The sequence below is a fragment of the Panthera uncia genome, assembly GCF_023721935.1.
Source record: "Panthera uncia isolate 11264 chromosome A3 unlocalized genomic scaffold, Puncia_PCG_1.0 HiC_scaffold_11, whole genome shotgun sequence".
In the NCBI taxonomy this organism is placed as follows: domain Eukaryota; kingdom Metazoa; phylum Chordata; class Mammalia; order Carnivora; family Felidae; genus Panthera; species Panthera uncia.
This window is the reverse complement of record NW_026057578.1, coordinates 42657140-42678552: the sequence shown is the minus strand read 5'-3', so window position 1 is coordinate 42678552 and position 21413 is coordinate 42657140. Positions and strand designations below refer to the sequence as shown.

Sequence of the window (21413 nt, the reverse complement as noted above, 5' to 3'; positions counted from 1 at the left end):
CTTTGTACTAATGTATTCATTGGTGAAGCTTATCATAGGTTTATTCTTTGGGGCAAAAATACCTTATTTCTAGGGTTTGCATTGATCTGGGGATTTTTTTTTTCTGGATTCAGAGGGGGATTGCAGAATCTAGTATTGATCTGCCTATTGATAAATGCCATTGCATTCAGCAGCCCATGCGCAGTGGAGATAAAGCCCCTCCTCCCCCCACTCAGAAAGGGGAGACCATTTCCTGCTCCAAGTGTGGTCGGAGGAATCGCCCGGAAGCTTGCTTCTGTGACTGGTGTGGAGCCACGGTGGGTATTTTAAATCTGAGTTTCTTGGTGCTGAGGCCTCCCCACCACCCTAGAGAGGCCCAGCTCCTCCTCTTCCCCTGCCCTACAGAAATCACTCCTTGTGATTTGAAGACTACCACCTATTTACCTAAGACTCCGGAGACAGAGATACTTCTCTTAAATTAAGAAAGCTCTGTCATTGCTGTTTCTTTGAGGTTAAACTTTTCCTATTTCTATTTGACTATTGGTATTTCTTTTATGAATTGTCTGCTTACTTTTCTAATAAAACACTCAAAGTCATTTATTCAAATAAGCGTTGCATGTAAATAATACAAAAGGTTGCATGTGAAGGGGTAGTCTCCCTTCTCATCCCAGGCCTACAGAGCCTATCCCAGAAGCAGTCACCGTCACCTAGTGTCTGAGTGTTCTTTGAGCTGTTCAGTGTGCTAATAAGTAAACTGGTAGTTTACTATGAACACTGGCTCAGTTCTTTTCACCTAGCAATATATCTTATTTGTAGCCTCTCATTCTTTTCAGTGGTTCTGTAATATACCACTTTCTGTATGTACCATGATATATTGAGACCATCCCCTATTGCTGGATATTTAGATGGTTTCCAGTTATTTTCTCTAAAACCACAATCCTGTGGGGAATGGTCTTAAATATACTTGCTTTGTGTAATTGTTCATCTGTAGGGCAAAGTCTAGAAGGTAGACTTGGGGTCAGGGATATAGGCATATGTTATTTTGATGGCTGGGGATTGTATGGTATGAGAATAACTTACATGGGAAAATTAGGACTCTAATATTTATGAAGATGTAAAAATATTTTCTATCCTCTAGCCAGGCATTTCTGCCTGCTACTCTGTTTGCCCCAAATGTGGGGCCAGCAATCACCCATCTGCCCGATTCTGTGGTTCCTGTGGTATTTATGTGAAGTCCTTGGCAAGACTTAGCATGGATAACAGCCTGGCTCTTGCCGCTGGAGAACTTCGCCCTTTTGCTGAGGTGAGGCCTCCACTGTAGTAAGAGCTGGTGCCTGGGGAAGAGCTTAGGACTCTGAATTTGTGTTCTCTACCTTGGGGATCAACCCGGGGAGAGAGAGCCAAAATACAGACTTTTCACATGGATTTTCAACTAGGTGTGTAAGTAAATTCAACCAATTCAAGTTTTCAACACTCAAGTGATTTTGTCTGCATTCAAAGATCTAAGGGTTTATCTGTAGTAGATTGAGGTCTAATTGCATTTGGAAGACTAATAAAAATAATGTAAGTTGACATAATGTCATGAAGGAGAATTGGATTTAAAATACCTGAGACAGAAAAAAAGTAAAATAAATACATGAGACAGAATGTCCTTCTCGTGCATTTCTCATGAGGCATACTAGGAACATTGCTCCCATTGTTTTATGTTTTAGAAAACTTATATCAGGTATATGAAATTGCTGCTGCTATTTAAAACAACTGCATATAGTTTAAAGAAAGTCTTACAGGGTTATTTTCAGAATGACTTAATCTCTAACCAGCTTGATATTAGCCTTTTGTGAATTTCTCTAAGCTAGATGAAGACTTTTCAGGTTTCTTTTTAGCTCTTCATTAGAAGAATGTGAAGATTGATAGTCCTTAGAATGCACATGCACTCAGTAATTTTGCACTCATTTTTAGGGAGTTCATGGCCTTCTTAACCCAGACTGAGACTTATGGATCCTGGGAGTGTCAGTAGACCATATTGACACCTTTGTGCAAATGAGACCAAGGGTTACTTTCCTCAAGACACTAGACTGCCATCTGTTGGAAACTGATTGTAATATACTAATTTTGTTAGACATTTTCTTCCACCTACCAGAAAAATTGTCCTAATAAATTTTCAAATATATGATGCCTACCATGTGAATCTTAGCTCATTAGATGCAGTGATGTTGTACAGTACACAACCTACACAACCTTACATGATGGTCCTCTCAAGTTCCCATGTCCAGATGCAGGAGTGCCTCAGAGAAAATACCGGTCCCCAGTAGTTGAGCGTAGTTGAGTAGTAACTCCATTGGATTGTAGAACTGAGAGGATAGATTTCTTTAGGGCCTTGGGCAGCAAGACAGGGAATATTAGTTTAGTTGATTTGTTGAGTTTGAGATAGTAAATGGCCAAGCAGAAGAGGCTGGCTTTATGGGTCAGGCTGGGAGTTCCTGGGAGAGACAGACCAAGGAAGGTGAGGCAAGGGCTGAAAACCTCTTTTTAGTTCAGAGTACAGTTTCTTGGAGATATTTTTTACTTCTGATTAGAATTCTTTTCTATAAGTAATTATGAAGAATTAATGAAATTATATTCTAGTATTTTATGTTTTCTGCCTTGCTCATAGCCCCGATCTGCCTGGCAGTCCCTAAATGTTCCTTTGCTCAGACCTGAGGCTGGGACTCGGAAGGACGTGGGCACACAGACTACTGGCCTGTTCTACCCATCTGGTGCGCTACTAGCCAAAAAGGAACTGGAAATGGCTTCTCAAAAGCAGAGGCAGGAGAAAATGAGTGACCATAAACCTCTCCTCACAGCTGTCAGCCCAGGAAGAGGTGAGAGAAAAAGTACACTTTCTTGTCAGGAGGGAATTCCCTCTTTCTCTGAAAGAAAACTGCATTTTTTTTCTTCCTTTAGCTTTATTTCTATACATAAGTAAATCCCTTTGGGGCACCTGGGTGTCTCAGTCGGTTAAAGCATCCTACTTCAGTTCAGGTCATGATCTCGCGGTTTGTGAGTGCAAGCCCCACATCAGTCTTTCTGCTGTCAGCACAGAGCCCACTTCAGATCCTCTGTCTCCTGCTCTCTCTGCCCCTCCCCCACACCTCTCCTAAAAATAAACAAACATTAAAAAGAAAAGTGGGGTGCCTGTGTGGCATCCAACTTTGGCTCAGGTCATGATGGCATGATTCGTGACTTCGAGCCCCACGTTGGGCACTCTGCTGTCAGCTCAGAGCCTGCTTTGGATCCTTTGTCCCCTTCTCTCTCTGCCCCTCCCCCACTGGTTCTCTCTTTGTTTCTCTCAAAATAAATACATTAATTAAAAAAAAAAAAAAAAAGTAAATGGGGCTCCTGGGTGGCTCAGTCTGTTAAGCGTCCGATTTTAGCTCAGATCATGATCTCATAGTTTGTGGGTTCGAGCCTTGTGTCGAGCTCTATGCTGACAGCTCAGAGCTTGGAGCCTGCTTGGAATTCTGTGTCTCCCTCTCTCTCTGCCCCTTCCCCGCTCGTGCTCTCTCTCTCAAAAATAAATAAACATTAAAAATAAATGAATGAATGGATAAATGAATGAATGAATGAATGAAGTAAATCCCTTGGGGTGCCTGGGTGGCTCAGTCGGTTGAGTGTCTGATTTTGGCTCAGGTCATGATCTCACGGTCCGTGAGTTCTAGCCCCGCATTGGGCTCTGTGCTGACAGCTCGGAGCCTGAAGCCTGCTTCAGATCCTGTGTCTTCCTCTCTCTCTACTTCTCCCCTGCTCATGCTCTGTCTGTCTCTCAAAATAATAAATAAACATTAAAAAAAAAAGTAAATTCCATCGTTTTTCTTTAGGTAATTTTCCTTTGTATTATAGCTCTTCATTAAACTTTTAGTACTCTGATGTTTTGACTCATAGCCCCATCATCTAGTTTGTAAATCAAAGAGCATATATGGATTGCAACTATGATGGTAGAAATGTTGTTAGTCTGTGTCATTGCTATCTGCCAATACCTCTCTCTTTTTACTGTTCTAAAATTCACATAACAAAATTCACCATTTTGACCATTTTGAAGTGTACAATTCAGTGATAGTACATTAGCAGCAGTATAGAAACATTACCACGTCCAGAACATTTTTATCACCCCAAAAGTAGTCCTGATACTCTTTTTTGCGATCACTGCTCACATCTCCTGACCCAGGTGCCTGGCAACCACAAATCTACTTCCTGTTTTTTATTTTTTAAATTTTTTTTAATGTTTATTATTTATTTTTGAGAGACACAGAGAGACAGAGCTCAAGTTAGGGAGAGGCAGAGAGAAAGGGAGACACAGAATCCGAAGCAAGCTGCAGGCTCTGAGCTGTCAGCACAGAGCCCGACGTGGGGCTCGAACTCATGAACCGTGAAATCATGACCTGAGCCAAAGTCAGATGCCTAACCGACTGAACCACCCAGGCACCGCTACTTTCTGTTTTTATAGATTAGCCTGTTCTGGACATTTCCTGTAAATGCATCTCCTGGTTGCCCACAAGACACCAGAAATCCAGACTCTTGTGACATCTCCCAAGTGTTAAATGGTGGCAGTTAGTGAATTCAAGTGTGTTTAAACCTGTGCAGACTGTAGAAGGGCACAAGGGAGTTTTTGGAATGATGGAAATGTTCTATGTTTTGATTGGGATGCATATGCTTGCTGGAGTTCAAACCTTATACTTAAAATTTATCTCAATAGGGTTAATTTTAATAGAATAAAATAGGAGTGGCTGGGTGGCTCGGTTGAGCGTCCAACTCTTGATTTCAGCTCAGATCATGATCTCACGGTTCATGAGTTCGAACCCCACATTGGGGTCTGGGCTGACAGCACAGGACCTGCTTGAGATTCTCCCTTTCTCTCTATCCCTCCACTGCTTGCACTCTGCCTTTGTCAAAAATGAATAAATACACTTTTAAAAAGTGATATTTTAATCAATAGGGCAACTATTCAAAAAGAATACCAAGGAATACAGGTAAAAAGCTAATGGGAAAATTTAAATATAATTCTAAAAAGTATTCAAGTTACCCCCCAAAAAACCCCAGGAAAATAGGAACAAAGAAAACAAAACAAATGGGAAAAGTATAAATCAAATAATAAAATGGTAAGTCAAAACCAAAACATATCAATAATTACATTTAATTTTGTGGACTGAACATTTCATTAGAAGGTAGCAATTGTCATCATGGGTTTCTAAAAAATGAAAAAACAGGGGATCCTGGGTGGCTCAGTTGGTTAAGCATCCAACTCTTGATCTCAGCTCAGGTCTTGATCTCAGGGTCATGAGTTCAAGTGCCACACTGGGGCTCCATGCCAAAAGAAAAAAAAAAAAAAAAACAACTCTATGCAAGCCATAGACAAGACCTAACTATGTAGAGTAAAAGTAAATATATAGTAAAAAACACGCTTGCTGAAATTCAAACTGTATGCTTAAAAGTTATGCCTTGGGGCACCTGGGTGGCTCAGTTGGCAGGGCATCCAACTTCAGCTCAGGTCATGATCTCATGGTTCATGAGTTCAAGCCCCGCATCAGGCTCTGTGCTGACAGCTCCAAGCCTGGAACCTGCTTCGGATTCTGTGTCTCCCTGTCTCTCTGTCCCTCCCCCACTTGCACTCTGTCTCTGTCTTTCATAAATAAATAAATGTAAAAAAAAAAAGTTAAAAAAAAAGTTATGTCTCAAAAAGGTTAATTTTATTTTATTTTATTTTTTATTTTTTTATTTTTTTCCACTCGTTTAATTCTACCATTTATTTTTTTCTTTTTTTTTTATTATGAAATTTATTGTCAAATTGGTTTCCATACAACATCCAGTGCACATCCCAACAGGTGCCCTCAATACCCATCACCCACCCACCCTTCCCTCCCACCCCCATAAACCCTCAGTTTGTTCTCAGTTTTTAGGAGTCTTTTATGTTTTGGCTCCCTCCCTCTCTAACCATTTTTTTTTCTTCCCCTCCCCCATGGTCTTCTGTTAAGTTTCTCAGGATCCACATAGGAGTGAAAACATATGGAATCTGTCCTTCTCTGTATGACTTATTTCACTTAGCATAACACTCTACAGTTCCATCCATGTTGCTAAAAAAGGCCATATTTCATTCTTTCTCATTGCCATATAGCATTCCATTGTGTATATAAACCATAATTTCTTTATCCATTCGTCAGTTGATGGACATTTAGGCTCTTTCCATAATTTAGCTATTGTTGAGAGTGCTGCTATAAACATTGGGGTACAAGTGCCCCTCTGCATCAGCACTCCTGTATCCCTTGGGTAAATTCCTAGCAGTGCTACTGCTGGGTCATAGGGTAGGTCTTCAATATGGTTAATTTTAAAAGAATAAAATAGGGGGTGCCTGGGTGGCTCAGTCGGTTGAGCATCTGACTCTTGATTTCAGCTAAGGTCATGAGCTCATGGTTCATGAGTACAAGCCTTGTGTTGGGCTCTGTGCTGACAGTATGGAGCCTGCTTGGGATTCTCTGTCTCCCTCTCTCTCTCTTCAAGATATGTTCTTTTGATATTCTGTACTATTCTGTGATTAATCATGTGTAATTAAAAAAAAAGCTGGGAACAAAAATGGAACTTATTCTAGTACATAGTCAAGGTTCAGTAAGCCAAACCATCACAAAATTTGACCAAAAAAAATAATAACCTCTCTGAGTATGCATGTTGCAAACTAGCATTTTTCTTTCTTGGCTTCAGAAGAATTATCCACGTGGATGGATTTCTCTTTTTCTTTAGGGTACTGGAGAAAACAGTTGGATCATATCTCTGCTCACCTCAGGTCTTATGCTCAGAACAACCCTGAGTTCAGGGCTTTGATTGCAGAACCCAGAATGGGAAAGGTGGGTGAGCTCTGACTGGAATTTCCACGCCAGAGCATCGCATGGGTTCAGGCTGCAGTTCCCCTCCACTGACTTCACCTGAAATCGCACTTTGCTTGGCTCCTTTCCCTTTCCTGTCCTGCTTTCCACACTTCTTTACTGCCCTCCCCTACAAGCACAGCCTCAATAAATCACCTGTGCATGAACCTTGTCTCAGGGTCTGCTTCTGGGCACCTGACCTAAGCAAGGTAAAATAGTAAATTGTGAACCATCCATGCTTTTACATTCCATGTGTTATGGAGATTCTTGTGGTCAGAGCTAAAAGACCCAGAAGAGTTTAGTCTAGCCAAATTGCACACTGAAATCCATTCTGTATTAGCAGCGGTAGTGATCATAACAGTTGCCGTTTAATGATGCACTCACTATGTACATTATGTTCATCGATCTGTAGCACTCATAACAAACCTACAAGGTAGGGATATTACCTTTGTGGCAGTTTTTAATAATGGCCACAAATTCTTTGATAGTTTTCCCTGCAAAGGGCGGAGTCCCTGTCCCCCATGGACGGGTGGGAGGACTTATGGCAGTTGGGCTAATAACTGAGTGCAGTGGCAGTGATGCCATGGGACTCTCAGGGTGTGGTCCTCTTACTTGGCACGCTCACCTTCAACACTCCTTCTTGGAGCCCAGCCACCCTGCTGTGAGAAGCCCAAGCCCCATGGCGTGGCCACGTGTAGGTGCACCGTCTGCAGCCCTAGCTGAACCCGGGCCTGGAGTCATCCTGGGTCAGGAGCCAGGCAGACGAGTGATGAGAGCCTGGGTCATTCCAGCCTCCAAACATGCAGCCACCTTGTAGCCATTTGAGTTTTCCCAGCTGAGGTGGCAGATGTGTCGAGACAAGACCATCTGTCCCCTCTGTGTCCTGTGGGAAGCCACAAACTTAATAAAATGGTCGTTCAGTGCCACTAAGTTTGAGGTGGCTTTTTACACTGCAGTAGATAATCAGAACAAGCCTTATTTTTGACACCCAGGAAAACTGGCTGAAAGGGCTTTGGTGATCTGCCCAGGACTGCACTGTTGGGTCTTTTTGGGGGATTCCAGATTTGAAGCCCCATGCTCTTTCTCTGGCATTATGCCACCACTGTAAGAGACAGCTCTGTGAGAAGACCTCTTCTGTTTGTCAGAACACTAGAAGGAATCTTTAGAAATCAGCCTGTTTGATCCTCTACCACCAAATTGGCCAACATTGAAACTATTTCATTGTCAAGTAGTGCTTAGTTTCCCTTGATAATGTTTTGGGGGTTTATTCATTCTCTCGCCTAATCCAGGGGTCTGCAAACTATAGCCTGTGGGGCAAATTAGGCCCATTACTCAGTTTTACAAATCGAGTGTTATTGGATCACGGCTATAACTAATTTGTTTACTTACTGTCCATGACTGCCTTTGTGCTACAATGGCAATGACCCACAAAACCTCAACTACTTACTATCTGATCCTTAAAGAATTTGTTGACCCCTGTTTGAGGGAAATTCCTCCTGCTGCTTACAGAGGAAGCTTGTCAACTATGATGCTTGGCTCTTGATTAACAAGGCCTGGCTCCTCCAGACACCCAGCTGACGACATCCAGCCAGGTGGCTTGATTAAACTTAATGTGTGTCTCTTGCAGAGAATATAAATTTGGGTCTTTCTTATCCATTCTGGAAGTCTCTGCTCTTTGATGGGAACATTAATTTCGTTCATTTACAATTAGTGGAATTATAGCTATAGCTGGATTTGTGTCTGCTGTTTTGCTACTTGTATTATATCTTACTTAGGTTTTGTTCCTTTGTTTCTCTTTTCCTGCCTTCTTTTGAGTTAATTAAATGTTTGGTTAAATTTACGGTTTAACATCTCGGGATTTCTTGGCTGTTGCTCAGGACATTAAGTCCCACATGCATGGTTGTGAATTCTCTCTAACGGTTTTTTAAAAGCTTATCTCTGCTACTGTCCATGAAGATGGCTATGAAGTTAGCATCCAGCTGAATTACATTCAAGTATCAAACAAGGTGCGTAAGACTTTCAGAAGCTGTTCATTTGAAAATTGACTGAACTAGTAAATTGTAGCCTATAGTCTATTGAAATGCTTCTGGGTAACCCATGGAAGACATAAGTTTCAAATATTATAAAACTCGACTAAAGGCCAGTAATTTCATAGGATTAGGTAAATAACTGTGCTAAACCTCAGAGAAGTCAGGTTTCAGGCACATAAAGATGTAGTAAGAGTAGGAATTACTGTCGACCCTATTGGTCCTGTGGTTCTCAGGCTTTTTTATACTCACTGAAGTCTGGGTGTAGATGAAAGACCAACAAAAATGTTTGCCTGTTTGTACTTTCACCTATTTGCCTATAATAAATAAGCCAAATTTTGTGGCTATGTCTCTCTTGATCTGCCTCCTTATATGGTGATTGCAACTTTGCTACAGAGCCTTTAATGTGTGGCAAACATTAATTGATTCATACTGGCAGCTTTAGTTTCATTGGGCAAGAAATCAGAATATACAAAAGAATAATGAAAGGATTGAGAAGGTGGATGAAGAAGGCCAGGAAAAGCAGGAGAACTAGCATTTATCAGGCCCTGGCCATATGCCCAGCAGGGAGCTAGCAGTGTCTTTAAAATGAGGACAGACATACAGGCACTGCCTAACTCAGAGGCTGGGAGTGTGCAGTGGGCTGACACCCACAAAAGTGCTTTGAAGTCAAGTAAAGTGCTAAATGCCATGTTTTCAGTTGTGTGGCCAGAGCAGAGCTTGGGTCAGAGAGGTACTTGAGGAGAAGGGGAGTGAGGGACATGAGACGGGGAAGGGGCTGAGTGGTCACACATAAATTTTGGCTTTAGCCTGATCCACGAGGAGCTCTGAAATGTGGGTCACACCACGAAGTTGTCCCAACTGAGGCAAGAAAAGGAGGGCTGTAGCTTCTAGGGTAAGGCAGCACCCATCTCTGGAGGCAGTTGGCCAGAGGAGGGAGTCAGCTGTGAGCTTTTAGCAGCCAACCCAGCAGCTGGGAGGGGTATGCTTTGGGTGGGCACCGAGAGCATATATAATGTGCTATCAAGTAGAAGTGGAGTAATTATCTTCGGGTTTAATATGTGTTTTTTCTTAACCTGTGTGTTCTAGTGTTGAGGAAGTAGCAGGTGGTTCCCTGTGGCGGGAGAGGCAACCAGGTGAGGGTGGGGCAGGATGCCACGCTGTGGAATCGGTCCAGGTGGATATAGAATTCCAGGTCTGGACCATGTATCATCTATCCTAACTTTATAGGCCTCCATTTTACCTCATTTTACTTTCACAGTATCCCTTTGGGGTAGGTCATAATATTTCCACTTTACAGATGAGGAACCTGAGGTTCAGAGAAATTAAGCAACTTGCTTCTTCCAAGGTCCCTAAACTAGTAAGTAATAGAACCAGGATTCAAACTCTGTGGCTCGAGTCTCCCCATGATGTCACCCTAATTCCAAGATACAGAAGGGTTTTAAGCAGGGAAAGGACACCAGTACTTACACAGTTTAGAAAGATGACTGGGGCAGCCACATGGAAAGTGGGCTGGCAGGAACCTGTTGGGATGCCCTTGGGGTGATCCTGGCATATGAAAAGGGGCTGTGGCTGTAACAACAGAGAAGAAGAGCTGCACTGAGGAGCCGTTTAAGAGGCAAAATGGACAAAACATTACAGGGAGGGGAGAAGGTGTCAGGAAGGATGTCCAGGTTCAAGCTTGACTGTGTAGCTAAAGCTGTCATTAACAAAGAGAGGAACAGGTTAGCAGGGAGATTGTTCCTTCTGTGGGGACACAGCAGCCTTGTCATTCATGGTGACTAATTGTTTTCATTGTCCAGAACCTTTACCTCAGCAAGGCTGTGGATTTCAGCAGCCACTTCCTGAGCAGTGTCACTGAGGGTGGTAATGGGCCATTTGGCAGCAGGTCCAGCCTGGGTGAGTTGTACCCTTATGGTGACTTTAAAACAATTGACCAGGAACACATTGACCTGGCAAGGATGGCAGGGAATTGCTTATAGTTTTCCAGCCCAACCATGCATCTCACTGTAATGTTCCAACCATTTTATTCTTCTGGCTTCTCTGAAGTCAGGGGTGAGATGTTTCAAGTCTTTCACAGGGCTTGGGGAGATAGGTTGTGGGGGGTGTTCTTTGGGGCCTATAAACTGTAGTCCCTTTTATTCCTTCCTTCCCACTCATCCTCTGGTCTTAGTCTGGGATGAATGGCTCCAGGAGTCCTTCTTGTGAGGTTCAATCAAGTAGAAACTTCTATAAAAGCCATTTTATTCTTCTGACCTCTTGAGGGGCACAATAGTAGGATAGTTCTATATTATATGTGGGGAGTGGCGGGGGGACATTGTTTTGGTCCTCAACTCTTTGTCATTCCAGTGAGCAACTACAGCCACAGCACCTCCGATACCACTGAAAACGTCAAGAGGACAAAGAATTTCAAGACCAAAACATTTCAAGAAAAGGAGCAGCTCACAGTAAGTGTACTCCTTTGTCCTCACAGCTGTCTTCTTAGGCCTATCTGTTTAATGTTTTACTTTGAGATTTTTTAAATGGAGGAATACTTTTTCATTTTCTGTGCCTTTTTTGGGTGTATTTTTTATTTTGTGGAATCCTTTAAAATATGTCAAGATTATTAATTAGAATTAAAGTTCTCATCAGTTTCCTGAATCACCTCTGTTTCCTCTGGGGTCAATTCTGTCTGTCCATCTTTCTCTGTCTTGTTTTTGGTTGGTCTCAAATATGTGATGATCTGTGGTTGCCAGGTCATGTTGACAAGTGAAGGGCTAGTTTGCGTAGTGTCAGTGCTTGCCCTGGGTGTGTGGGCCTGAGGTACCTGTGGGGGGGAATGGGCATGCTGTCTCCCTGGAGAGTGTTTGGGCAGAACACAAGAGAATGCCTTGGGGTCCCCTAAGTTGCCTTCCCCCTAGAGGTGAGTCTGTGCTGTGAAGGGCTCTAGAGTGTTTCATTCCTGGATGGGGCTCTTTTCATTTCCTTGCTCTCCTTCCATCTGTGTTGTCATAGAGGTCTGGGCTCTGGCCTTCCTGGGCCAGTACTCCCAGGAGAACTCTTTGTTAGGCAAATAATTAACTCTCTGGAAAATAGTTATCAGGGTTTAAGCAGAGAGCACAGGAGAGAGGGGAGGACATCACCCAGCTCAGCCCTTTCCTAAAATGCTCATGAATCCAGCCTGCACCCAACACCTGCCCTCCTTGTTGATTAACTCAGCTTCTTCAGGGCTTCCTGGAGGAAACACACTCATATCTCTGGTGTCTTCAACTGCTTTTTCTTTGCTTTGATTTCCCTCTCAGTCAGATTCCACCTACTTTCAATCTTTGGAATTTCTCACGATTCCTGATCCACTGATGGCATTCTTCCAGTTTCCCACAGCTGTTAGAGTTTTGTTCTTCACAAATATAGAGCATTAACATTTTAACGGGAGCTTTGGAGAAAGAGACAGTGGGTGCCCTTGTTCAGTCCACCACCTTGCCTTTCATTTGGTCCTCTTTGGCTGCAGTAGGAGGACAGATGTGCTTAGCAACAAACCCAAAGCCTGGGTCTCCACCAAGATGGAGATGGGCACAAGTCAGTTCTTCCCTCCTCTTTTCGTGAAGCCAAGCCCTCAGGGCATCCTCATGGGTGCACATACTGGCGCCCAGATTGTTATCATGAGTTCTACAAAGGCAGGTGATTTCTCGCCTCAACTTGTTTTTTTCCACTACATGCTTTACATGTCATAAACACCAAAAAATGTGGGAAGAAGACCTTAGAATTGTATTAACTTTTTAAAAAAATCTATTTCTCCCTGGCCTTGATTTATTTACTTATTTAATTTATTATTTTTTAATTTTTTAATGTTTATTTATTTTTGAGAGAGAGACAGAGTGTGAGCAGGGGAGGAGCAGAGAGAGAGGGAGACACATAATATGAAGCAGGCCCCGGACTCTGAGCTGTCAGCACAGAGCCCAACACGGGGCTTAAACTCACAGACTGCGAGATTATGACCTGAGCTCAAGTCAGACACCTAACCGACTGAGGCACCTAGGCTCCCCATTTACTTATTTTATTTAAATCCAAGTTAAGTTAACATATAGCATAAGAATGATTTCAAGAATAGAATTTAGTGATTCATCACTTACTTATAACACACAGTGCTCATCCCAGTAAGTGCCCTCTTTAATGTCCATTGCCACTTAACCTGTCCCCCCACCCAAGACCTAATAAGCAAACTTCAGTTGTTCTCTGTATTTAAGAGTCTTTTATGGTTTGTCTAACTCTCTGTTTTTATCTTATTTTTTCTGCTTCCCTTCCCCTGTGTTCATCTGTTGTGTTTCTTAAATTCTACATATAAGTGAAATCATATGATATTGTCTTTCTCTGACTTATTTTGCTTAGCATAATACACTCTAGATCGATCCACATTGTTGCAAAAGGCAAGGTTTAATTCTTTTTGATTGCCAAGTAATATTCCATTATATAGATATACCACATCTTCTTTATCCGTTCATCAGTCAATGGACATTTGCTTACTTTTTCCATACTTTTACTTACTCTTTCCATACTTTTGCTATTGTCAATAGTGCTCCTATAAACACTGGGGTGCAAGTGCCCCTTTGAATCAGCATTTTTATATCCTTTGGGTAAATACCTAGTAGTGCAATTGCTGGGTCATAGTTCTATTTTTAATTTTTTGAGGAACCTCCATACTGTTTTCCAATTTGCATTCCCACCAGCAGTGCAAGAGGATTTGTCTTTTTTTTTTTTTTAACGGTTCTTTCTCTGCATTGTCACCAACATCTGTAGTTGCCTGAATTGTTAATTTTAGCCATAGAACTACATTAACGTGTATTGCTTATGATTCCTCATACTCTTGGCTTTCTCCCAATTTAAGTATAAAGTTCCATAAACTTTAACAGTTTTCGAGACTCCACCTGCTTATTCTATGTGTGACCTGAATCCCCCATTGTTATGTGCCTTTATTTTCTCATTTGTATTTAGGGGATAAGTATAAGAAAATAATAACAGCATTCAGTGGTTCACTCATTCAGCAGTTATTTTGAGCACACATGCACCAGGCACAGTTTTTGGTGGTAAAAATAAATTGTGAACAAAAGATATAAAAGTCTCAGACCTCATGAGGTTGACATTCAAGTGCATTCTAGTATAGTTTTCCATAAGGAATGGAATTCAGCCAGAACAAGTGTGTCCCCCAAGACTGCCTGGGGTTTCACTTGTTAGAGTACATTGTTCCAAGCTAATCACTCTAGAATGGGGGCAGAGGGGACATAGTCTGAACCCGGCATCTTCTCCTGAAAGGCTCAGAGGCTTGACCAATGCCCTCATCTCTGACTTCCCAGAGAGCCAGGAGGGGGGTAGATATTATTTTCACTATGCATACAGGAAATTGGGAGTCCCAGAACCATCCCAAGTCACCCTCAGATCCATTGATAGAAACACACTGAAAGTAATGTCTCCAGCTTTCTAGACTGCCTCTTCAACCTTGTGGCAGCCAGCATTTGAAATCCTTTCTGTGAAGATTGTATATAATGATGAATTTCATCATATTTTGAAAATAGAGAAAAGATCATAAACTCTTCAGATTTCTGATGATAAGTGAGAGCTTTTAACCCCCAAACAAGAGTTGACTTTATCGGTTCACTCATGTGTCGGGTGAGCGTGTTTTCTGGATAGTCATACTTAGGCTGATTCTGAACACCTTATATAGCATGCAGGGTGAATTGTAGGATTCACCCGTTTGCTTTTCCTAGGAATATTTGTTTTCCTTTGTAATAAAACTAGTGTGGGGTTTCTTTGTTTTTGTGAGGTTTCTCATTGCATCCCTGTCCTTAATAAATATAAAACAATGTCCCCAAATATAAAACCTTTCCCAAGACAAGGTTTCAGAGACCAGCAAGCTTTACATTAGCTGGGTTTATTTGTGTTGCTGGCTGTCAAAGATCACACACACGCACTCACGGACACGCATGCATGCAACTTGCTCACACTCGCCTGTCCCTGGGACTCAGAACTTAACCTTGGAGAGGAGGCATTTGCCTTGAGGGTTGAGTTCACACAAGTGGGGCAGCAATATTTTGTGGTGGTGGAAATGACCGTGTTGTATAATCCTACAGCCTGAAAACAGGCTCCTGCTGAAGGAAGTGGGACCGACAGGGGAAGGAAGAATCTCTGTGATTGAACAGCTGCTCGATGAGGTGAGTACATCCCAAAGAAATCTCTCTGAGGATTTCAGCCTCGTGTTTCACCTGTGTCTCTTTCATGTGGAAGTCTTGTTCCGTACTGGGATCATCACAGGGCCATTTCATTTTAAACTGCAAGTGGATTAACTGGCCAGTCCAGAACTTTACATTAATTGTTATTGGTTGCTAGTTTTTATAGCAGAGAAAATATACCAAAAAGTCATATGAGCCCAAATAATGTGCACAAAGGTGGACAGAATCCCTGGTCTGTGACCCCATGTGACCTTCATGTTTCCTAAAGAAGCAAAGTTGTCTGGGTGCCTGCCTTCCTGATGAGGACAGCACAAGTTCTATGGCACCATGACCCGCAGCTCTGTTATAGGTCAGATCTTAGGTTTCCTGATGTTCCTTTCTTTTGATGGAAAGCATATTTGTTACACTTCATAGGACGGCAGGTGGATGCTGCTGAGAGCAGGGTTTTGTGGCAAGTTTGTCCTTTTCCTTATGCTGCAGGGAGCAGATCCCAACTGTAGGGACAGTGAGGAGAGACCCCTTATAACCATGGCTGTTGTGAATAAGCACCACGAAGCGATTCCGGTTCTTGTGCAGAGAGGAGCAGACACCGAGCAGCGGTGGGGACCGTAAGTAAGACACAGTAAAAAGGCAGCCCTGGCAATGTCGCGGCCAGCTGTGACCTCGCACGTGTGCCCTGTTCAATTTGAACCAGTCAGGAACCATTTTTAAACCCATTTGGGCCTTAATCAGAGACTTACCTGCTTCTATTTCCCAAATCTAGGGAAAACAAAAATTTTTAAATGGACTATTGGATTGCCTGATTTTTTGTAGCTTTTATAAAGGATACATTTTGTTAACTCATGAATTTATACTGTTGTGGGGCCGGCAAATCCTTTGCCCTTGGGATGTCAGGTGACATTTTCATCATGATCTGAGCTGTTGACATCCATAAGAGAGGAGTGGCCCCATTGTATTCCCTGTGGAAATGTACCCATGAAATTACTGCAGAAAGAAAACCTTATCCGTCTGTCTCTGGATGCTGACACCCTGGGGGCGAGCCTGCACATGAGAGTTCACCACATGATTTGGTGAAGCAGGAGGACGATACCAAGTCCTGTTGGGTGCTTCTGTCATTTCCCTAGTCTCAGGGCTGTCCTGCCTCTTGACTTCTCCCAGCTTCGTGATTCTGTTGTTCTCTTGCAAATTACAGCAAAACCTGGGATAGTGAATAACTTGTTCTGCAAGTGTGCCGCAACATGAACAAACATTTCTTATAAATTTTAACTTGATAAACTAGCGATGTCTTAGGATACGAGTAGTACATGATGCCAGATGTCACATGATCACAACTAAGTTAATGGTTCTTGAAATTCACTTTGATATACAAATGCTTTGGATAACAAGCATGTTTCTGGAACGAATTATGGTCACAAACCAAGATTTTACTGTACTTTGGAAAGGTGGGGTGGAATGTTCCTTGAGGACGGGTTCCATATGTTAATTGCTTATATCCTGCCAAACAAGTTGCCGAACTAGAAGTTCTCCAGGGGTCCTGCAGATATCTGACACTGCTGCCCCCTGAGTTATTTCTGAGACCAGATTGAGGCCCCGTCAGAGCATCATGCAGCCAGCACAGGGGGCCAAGAGTTAAATAGCTTTGCTTCTGGCTTTCTCTGTTTCAAAATTTCCTCTAGTGTTTTTGTTGAAAATATATCCCTGTTGGGGCACCTGGGTGGCTCAGTCGGTGGAGTGTCTGACTTCGGCTCAGGTCATGATCTCGCAGTTTGTGAGTTCGAGCCCCGCATCGGGCTCTGTGCTGACAGCTCAGAGCCTGGAGCCTGCTTTGGATTCTGTGTCTCCCTCTCTTTCTGCACCTCTCCTGCTTGCACTCTGTCTCTCTCTCAAAAATAAACAAACATTAAAAAATTGTTTAAAAAATATATATCCCTGTTAATTTTTCTATGTGTGCTTTTATAAGTTCTGCCCAATAGGACAGCTATATCAAGACATGACCCCATTTTTAGCAGAATGTTTGGCACACTTGGTATACATATTTAGTGGCTGGCATTTACTTGCTCACCTTTTCAGGATTCACATTCTTCATACTTTGTCAGCTTCTTCATTTACCCACACTCATTATTCATAAAAATAATGTCACCTTGTTAAGGTATACTTTATATTTGCACAAATCAGATAAGCTTTTCTTGGAGCACTTACGTATAATGTATGTGGTTGATACAAAATCTCTTAAGCAGATTTTGAATTGATGCTTATGTATAAGGTGTCCTAGCTTTATGAAAAGTCCAGCTGAGAGGAAGAAACTACTCTGGACACGGAACAGATTACCTGTTTTTCCTTGGTGTTCCTCAGTTTCCATTCTTGCTTCATTACCATTCTATAAATCGACATTCATCCACACGCAATCCCGTTGCGTCGCTACTAACTTTCTGCTCGTACCATCTGTCTGAACAGTGTGTGATAGCCCGTTGTCTCTCCCACTGCATTAGCCCAGTTAGCAGAGTTTAGCTCCATGGAGGGGGAGGGAGGAAAGCCAGACCAGAAGCCCTCCCTCAAAATAGAGCACAGAGATCTCTTCTTCCATTTTAGTTTACGCCAATAGAAGAAAGCAGATTTTTCCACCAGGAGCCAACTCTGTTAAGTCTGGTTTATAATTGTTAGTTCTAAGTGTTGAGACCTGGGTCAGCCTGGCTTCTGCCCCACAGCTGGACCTCTATAGATCCAGGAACATGACCTTAAGACTCCAACCATTCTACTGCTCTTCATGCACAAGCCATGGAGAGATCTGGCTTTCCTGTAAAAGAGGCTCAGTGAGTTGTTCCTTAGCAAACAAGGATTAGAAAGCTCTTCCCCACCCCCTCCCCCGACCCCCACCCCTACCCCTGCCCCAAGCTTGTTTGGCTAGGGGAAAGAAGCAGTCAAGGTAGTCTCTATGCAAGGTAACTCCTGTCAGGTAGCTCAGTGGGTAGCAGAAAGCCCCGCCTTAGTGTTTCTCTTTCCAATGTTTGTATCTTTCCTACCAGAATACACTCATATTCAACCCAAAGGGATGGCTAAGGCGAAGTACGCATTCTTCACCAAAGCCAATACCTCTTATGGGCAGATTTCACAAACACAGTCTCAAGGTCTCACTAGGAGAGGGGCAAAGCAAAGTGCCATTTGCTTTTGGACAACAGCTGCCCTCCTTCACTGGCAGTTTCAAACATTTCATCCCTTAGCTCTGCCCCAGTAGCCAGGAGGGACAAATGTAACCATCAGTCTGTTTCTTAGAGCTTCAACTGAGGAGATTTATTCTATTAGGTAATTCACAATTTACAAAGAAAGAATGTGCCTTCATCCTCCCTGATACTTAGATTTGAATAAACAGTTTGAGTTGTTTGTGCATTAATAGTAAAGTTTCTTTAAAGTACAAATTCACAGGGGGCGCCTGGATGGCTCAATTGGTTAAGCATCTGACTTCGGCTTAGGTCATGATCTTGCAGTTCGTGGGTTCAAGCCGCACATGGGGCTCTGTGCTGACAGCTAAGAGCCTGGAGCCTGCTTCAGATTCTGTGTCTCCCTGTCTCTCTGCCTCTCACCTGCTTGCACTCTGTCTGTCTCTCTCTCTCTAAAAAAATAAACATTAAAAAGAACTTAAAGTACAAATTCACAGAACATCATACTGTACCTGCTGTACAAAACACGTTCTAGAAGGTCTGGTAATATAGTACCAAGCTGTTCAGAGAAACAGATTTGTAGGGTATCACCTCTACTCTGAAGCATGGGGTCCTGATAAGAGGGTATTGCCTCAAGTGCCATTGCCATGTTGGAGTTGCGTTGTTTGAGGGGCGGTGTACAAAGTTAGAGTTGGCAGTCACAATTCATTACTTTCAAAAACTGAACCGTGGTTACACAGAAAATCTAACCACGGCACCCCCTCCCCACCTAGTAAATGGAATGCACGTTCTCTCAGTTGAGAGGGAGTCACGAAGGAAGAAGATCATACGTCTTCTCAGGAGATATGGCAACTCCATGAATGTATGCAGGTTCCAATGGTAAATGCCATATAAAGACCCAAGGAACTTGAGTGGTGAAGTGACCAACAGTTGAGCCCTATACTACCAGGGAGAAAGGAAAGATGAAAGATAAGGAGGGGGTCAGTGTCATTGGTGTGACTGAGACATTCGTTGTCCGTGTGCCCATAGCATCCTGCATTGCAACTGCTTTAGCAGGATGATTTTCTTCCCCCCAAACAGGCTCCGAAATACAGCTCTTCATGAAGCAACCCTCCTTGGCCCGGCGAGAAGGGAGTGTGTCGCTGCTTTACTGCGGTATGTTCCCGGCCTCTGGGGGAGACTTCTGAGGGCCACAGCGATCCCCCTGCTGACTATGATGATTTCAAAAGGCCCCAGTTCCTGAACAGTTAACTCTGTGAATGGGGGCCACCATCCCACCGTGGGTCCCCAGCACTGAGGGCTTCTAAAAGCACAACGAAAATACCCACACACCCACCCAACACACTTGGTTGTAGGACTTTGATACAATGGGAGCCAATGGCCAGGATTGGCAATTGAACGTGTTGAAATCACAGAGCCCCTCAAAAGGTCTCAGGGTAGAGCCACCCTTGAGAGTGAGTCATGGTGGCCTCTTGGGGACGGGTGTAGGAAGGTCGGTCTGGGAGTCTCCCAGACCGGCATCTCCCAGACCGGCCTCTGTGTCAGGGAAGAGCCATCCTTGAGTTCAAGCACCTGAGTGCCTCTATTCATGCCTGTTTCCTTGGCAGATGCAATGCAGGCATCCAAAAGAAGAACACGAATGGCCAGACGGCATATGACCTGGCTCTGAAAACTGGGGATGAGGTCATCACCTCACTCTTTGCTGCTAAGCTCGGCCTGGATGACTCTTAGACCCAAGAGCCTGCACGGGACCTGATTTCAAGAAACCATCCAGCTCTAGCTGTTCTTTGTTTCTTTCTGAGATGTGTTATTTGTGGTTTGGAAATTGAGGTTGAGAGGAACGCATAAGATTTTTTTTTTTTTTTTAATATGACAGTGTAAGCCACCATGTGGGCATTTCCCAATATGCTCTGGATGGTGACGAATTTAACATATGTTTTGTAAAGGGTCTGTTGCTGCTTATTTTGGAATTTTCTTTAAAATTTATTTTTCAATAGATAATTGCACATGGTTCAAAGCTAAACAGTATGAAGTGTTAAGTAGTAAAAACTCTGCCATCCCTGTCCCACAGCCACCCACGTCCCCTCCTCAGAGGCTCCAATGATACCAGTGTCATCTGCGTCTTTCCAGAAATAGTGGAGGATTATATAAGCACATGTGCGTAACATATGCATATGTACATATAGGGTATGTATAAAATACAAATACAGAGAACAGATATATTCTTTCTCCTCTTTTAAGACAAGTACTAGCAAACTACACACCCGTCTGATGTTTTACATCTTGTTCTATTCCTTAATATCTCTTGTAGGTGGTTCCAAATTAGTACATTAAGATTAACTTTATTTAAAGACTTTCATTTCTAATGTGAAATATTCCTATTGTTGTGGTTTGTTCTCCGGTTGACAAACAAGCTTTGAATAAGCCCATGTGCAGGAATGTGCAATTTTGACTCACTCATTTTTTCAGACTGTTATTTCAGTCTTTGGGTGATAACGCTGCAATCGTGGAGTCCCTAAATAGTTCCTGTTAAACTATGTTGACAGAGTATCTGTTAGTTTAGAATGAGTAATTCAGCACAATAAATAATAGACCTGGTTGAGTGGTTGCTGTTATCACTACCTGCACTTCCTTTCCCGAGATGGTGACTGCGGGAGGACAGGCGCAGAGTCTCTGGGAGGGAAGCCCCCGCATGGGGTTGGGGGGCACCGGCACTGGCTCTCCCCTGTCTGACTCGGCCGGCCGTCTTTGCTGTGGGGGCCACTGCAAGGTAACCAGTGTCCTGAGAGACCCGCGGAGCGTGGTCGGGTGGTTTGATGTCAGGGCTGGTTTGCACTGTCAACCTGGCTGTATGATACAACCTTTCCCAGACTTCTCTGCCTTTATGGTTCAGCTCAGGGTTGGCTGCAAGAGTCACTGCACCAGGTTCCAGATTCCCGAGGTGGAAGTGAAGCCGCAGCCATCACACTAGGAGGGTGGGTTAGGGCACCAGACGCTGCCACCGCTCACACCCTACAGGCTCTGGAATCAATCCTGCAGGAGGAGGGTACAGAGTTCAAGACTATTTTCCCCAGAGCTCAGGGAGCAGGGAAGGCCCGGAGGACCCGTGGGTTCCAGAAACAATCCTCTTGGAGCTCTCAGGGGTCACTTTCATACCCTGAG

At 43.3% G+C, this 21413-nt stretch overlaps 1 protein-coding gene across 2 annotated transcripts in view; it reads left to right on the top strand.

Annotated features, from left to right (window-relative positions):
- DZANK1 (double zinc ribbon and ankyrin repeat domains 1) overlaps positions 1-20850 on the top strand; it is a 72498-nt gene extending 51648 nt beyond the window's left edge. Inside the window, exons 12-22 of one of the 2 annotated variants that reach the window (XM_049651189.1) lie at positions 174-296; positions 1118-1282; positions 2633-2840; positions 6748-6851; positions 8801-8875; positions 10699-10795; positions 11246-11343; positions 14998-15078; positions 15577-15704; positions 19332-19406; positions 19859-20850. In XM_049651189.1, the coding sequence (XP_049507146.1) occupies positions 174-296; positions 1118-1282; positions 2633-2840; positions 6748-6851; positions 8801-8875; positions 10699-10795; positions 11246-11343; positions 14998-15078; positions 15577-15704; positions 19332-19406; positions 19859-19982 (1278 nt within the window). In that variant the 3' untranslated portion in view covers positions 19983-20850. Of the gene's footprint in view, positions 1-170; positions 297-1117; positions 1283-2632; positions 2841-6747; positions 6852-8800; positions 8876-10698; positions 10796-11245; positions 11344-14997; positions 15079-15576; positions 15705-19331; positions 19407-19858 lie in introns of both variants that reach the window. The other variant, XM_049651188.1, reaches the window with a different exon arrangement.
- The last annotated feature ends 563 nt before the right edge of the window (positions 20851-21413 follow it).